General features: G+C 32.9%; 1 protein-coding gene across 1 annotated transcript; it reads right to left on the reverse strand.

Annotated features, from left to right (window-relative positions):
• Nucleotides 1–1,625: 1,625 nt before the first annotated feature.
• Nucleotides 1,626–3,391, reverse strand: LOC106713206 (transcription factor Adf-1). Its single transcript, XM_014505926.2, has 3 exons — nucleotides 3,222–3,391; nucleotides 2,263–2,422; nucleotides 1,626–1,971 (listed from the first exon to the last, which is right to left on the reverse strand). Exons 1-3 carry the CDS (start codon nucleotides 3,367–3,369, stop codon nucleotides 1,698–1,700), a joined length of 582 nt encoding a protein of 193 aa, XP_014361412.2. The 5' UTR covers nucleotides 3,370–3,391; the 3' UTR covers nucleotides 1,626–1,697.
• Nucleotides 3,392–3,676: the final 285 nt, after the last annotated feature.

Raw genomic sequence — 3,676 nt, forward strand, 5'->3', positions numbered from 1 at the left:
AGGGCGGTGGCGAGGGAGATATAAATTAAACAAGACAAAGAGCTCCCGGCTCTCCGCTTTTGTCCGAAGTCGTTTTATAAACTTTTATGTCTTTACCTTCCGTCGCAAGTTTTACTTCTAACGACTTCTTTGTTTCAATCTTCTTGTTAACAATTTTAATCACTTACTTTCGTTTATTGAGGAAAATTAATTATTCAAGTTTTATGAAGAAATCTCCTTGAAAAAAGTTTCAACATTTATTCTATTTTAATGAAAGAGACAGAATCAAATTAAAGGATTATATAATGTTTAGTAAATGCTATACAAATAGTCCTCTTTCTCTACCCACCCTTTTCTTATAAAGTAAGGATGGGAAGGGAAGGTAGATTTGAAGGAGGGGTCGCATAAGAATTGAGAAATATTCTCTCTCTGTGCGTCTCCTACTCCGTCGATTAAAGACATTCATTGCATTTACGGATGTCTGTGCAGTGCTCGCTTCGCCATTTCGGCGAATTGGTGGCCGCTTGTTCGTTGGCACCTTATACAAAATGCTTGTTTTATTCTAATAATTAAATACTAAATCCCCACAATATACCATGGTTTAACAGACAGGCGCTAAATGACTCTCTTATATATATATATATATATATATATATATAATTTTCATTTCACAATGTTAGTTACCATACTCCTCGGAAACGACTTGACAGAGATTTTTATGAAATTTGATATACATGTTCAGTAAGTCTGAGAATCGGCTACTATCTATTTTTCATACGCTTATTAAGTTTATTTTTTTAACTATGCGTAGACGGAGTCACAGGCGACGGATAGTTTATACTTCTTTCTTTCCTAAACCCTCTTGCCGTATTATTTTTCTTAAGTGACAGGGACATGTGACTTATAATGTATTATTTACCATCTCTCAAAAAGCAATCTTACTTATAAATGCGAATGTTTAGATGGATGGATGGATGTTTGTTTGAAGGTATCTCCAAAACGGCTCAACGGATCTTGATGACATTTGGTACAGATGCAGAAAATGGTCAGGACGAACACATAGGCTACTTATTAAGTTTTTTTAAACTCCGCGCGGAGTCGCGGGCAACAGCTAGTAGTTTATACAACACATAAAAGAGTAAAAGGTAATGAAATAAATTTAATATAACATTATTTATAATTAAGTTAATTGAGATCAATAAAAATAAATAACAAACTATTGTCTAAATATAAAAATGTAGTTAAATAACAAAAAAAACTCAGCATTTTGTAGTAAATTCAAATTATGAAATCATATAATTCTACTTATTATTAACTAGATGTACATAAAAATATTAATATCAACAAGTATTTTTTTACTATTGGAACATATAATACTAACGTACAGTGTAAACGCCCCTTTAGTTACATTCTAATAGTACATTAAGTAGTCTCGTACAGCGTAGAAATTTGTATTGATTGAATGTGGAAGCGAGAAGTGTCAGGACCGCGCCTATCCTTCTAGAATATAACCTTGAATTGTGCGTTTTAAACTAGGGCCAATGTGCATATTGACAACATTTCAAAAGAGGCTATTAAAGTTTCAACCATATAGGAAAAGATGCCGTATAGGCAGTTATTTCAGTAAAAAAACACATTTACAGGTGTATTTGTCTTTAGTGCATGTTGTTACCTAGACCCTTATACATATAACCCATTGCTATATTAAGCTATTTGCGTCAAGTGTGTACCAATCGTTCCGTTTTCGTCTCTTGTAGTAAACTAGATTCATTCTCATGTTCCTCTTCAACACGCAGTAATATATCTAATACTTGTTTTTTTATCTGATTCTGGTATCTGGTGGGCAAACGTTTTGTACTCTGACAGACGCTAGCAAAGAATAAGTCTAGGGAATCGTTATCAGATGTACTAGGCTCCCATAATTCCTGTTCAGCTTCGGATTGCATTTCCATTTCATCGATTTTATTATCTTCTATGGCTGTTCTGTTGTCCCTGGTAAAAAAGGTTTTTTTTAATTCATGTATAAGACATTAAGACTTCTTTCGACGAAGCGAATGGCTTTAGGATTATGTTTGGCATTTATTAAAATGGAATATAAAAATTATTCGATGGACATATGAATACTAGCTTATTATTTGGATTGCTTTTGCAATATCCTGATTTGTTAAATTTGATAAATGGATAAGAAATATTATTAAATATATTACTACTAAAATAGATTTCGAAGTGGCTACAGAAGATTTATTTGAATAAAAAATATTTTTTTGTTTTTTTTTTTCTTACTCTCGTATCATCATGTGTGGTAATACGAAGGACATTCGATTCTGAAACCGCCACTTCTTGCACGGCAGACCAGCTTTCGTTCTCGTGCCTTTCCTCGACTTCTTGAGCGCCTGCCTTAAAGAATCCCGCAAGATTTTCCATTCCCGTTTCAAAATTTCACCTAAAACATGTAATTAATACAACAAACATAATACTACTAGTAATAAAATGCTATAAAATAATTTAAAAATAATTTTTCTATCGCCAGATATTATTTTTATTAATATTACAAATGTACTTATAATATAATATACACTATTTAAAAAACTATAACATTCATCGTAATACCTTTCAGAATTGTAAACATAAACAGCTGTTCTTACATTTCTGTTACCTGTCACTAGATGGCGGTAGTAGTTTGATAATTTAAAAATCTAAATCCAAGTTTTTCTTAATATCTTTATAATTTGTACCAATATATATTAATATTAATTGTAGGTTTGCTGACAGAGTATATAATAATCATATATTGCATAATTTAAGCTATAATTAACAGTACAACAAGAAACTCAACAAAAAATATGCTAACTTGTTTAGCTCGGTACAAAATGTAGGTGTTAAGATGTTTAAAACATGCCTATTTTCATTTGTGATATCATTGCAAACGTTTAATTCATTAATATTTTCATCTTACGAATTGTCCTTCAAACGGTTATAACAATATTTACAGATAAATTATTATTAGCATTTAATTTCTGCATTTAAACATCTTTCTGAGTCTATAAAACATGAAATCTTAGTCGATTTTAGCGACCTCTATCTACAGTTCTACAGTAATAATAAAGGTATAAGTTCGGGAAGCCTAAAAATTCCTACCTCTTTAAAATATAATACTTTTCAATTGATATATAAACAACGAAAGCGATTCATTTTTATTAATAAAAAACAACTAAAAGGTTTGTTGCACACAAAAAGCTTACAATTAGCGCCCAGTCGCTTTGATATTTCAGTCCAACAGCGATCCCTTACGTCTATATCTCTATGGTTCTCGTGTCGTGTATCGTACAGCACTGGGTATTTCTTCACCTCGTCGATCAGTCTTTCGCGGTACTCTCTCGAGGCAGTCATGACGCGACCTCACGGTGCGATGCCGCGGCGATACTGCGCGAGTCGAGGCGACACGAAGCGAGACAAAGCTAGCAAAGCGAAAGAGAAGCGAACATATTTGAAATGCGAGGTTGCCGCTTAGCGTTTTATCGCGCTATGTGGGCGCGGTGGTTTAATTTCGTAGAATATGGCTTCTTATTATTGTTAACAAATAAGGCTAAATCTGCTACGTATCAACTGAATTTTTAGTTATTAGCGTACTTTTACACGTATTGATACTCTGGCATTGTGCCTGACGGAATGTGTTGGCAGGCGGGATATTATTGTA

The sequence above is a fragment of the Papilio machaon genome, chromosome 15, assembly GCF_912999745.1.
Source record: "Papilio machaon chromosome 15, ilPapMach1.1, whole genome shotgun sequence".
NCBI lineage: Eukaryota > Metazoa > Arthropoda > Insecta > Lepidoptera > Papilionidae > Papilio > Papilio machaon.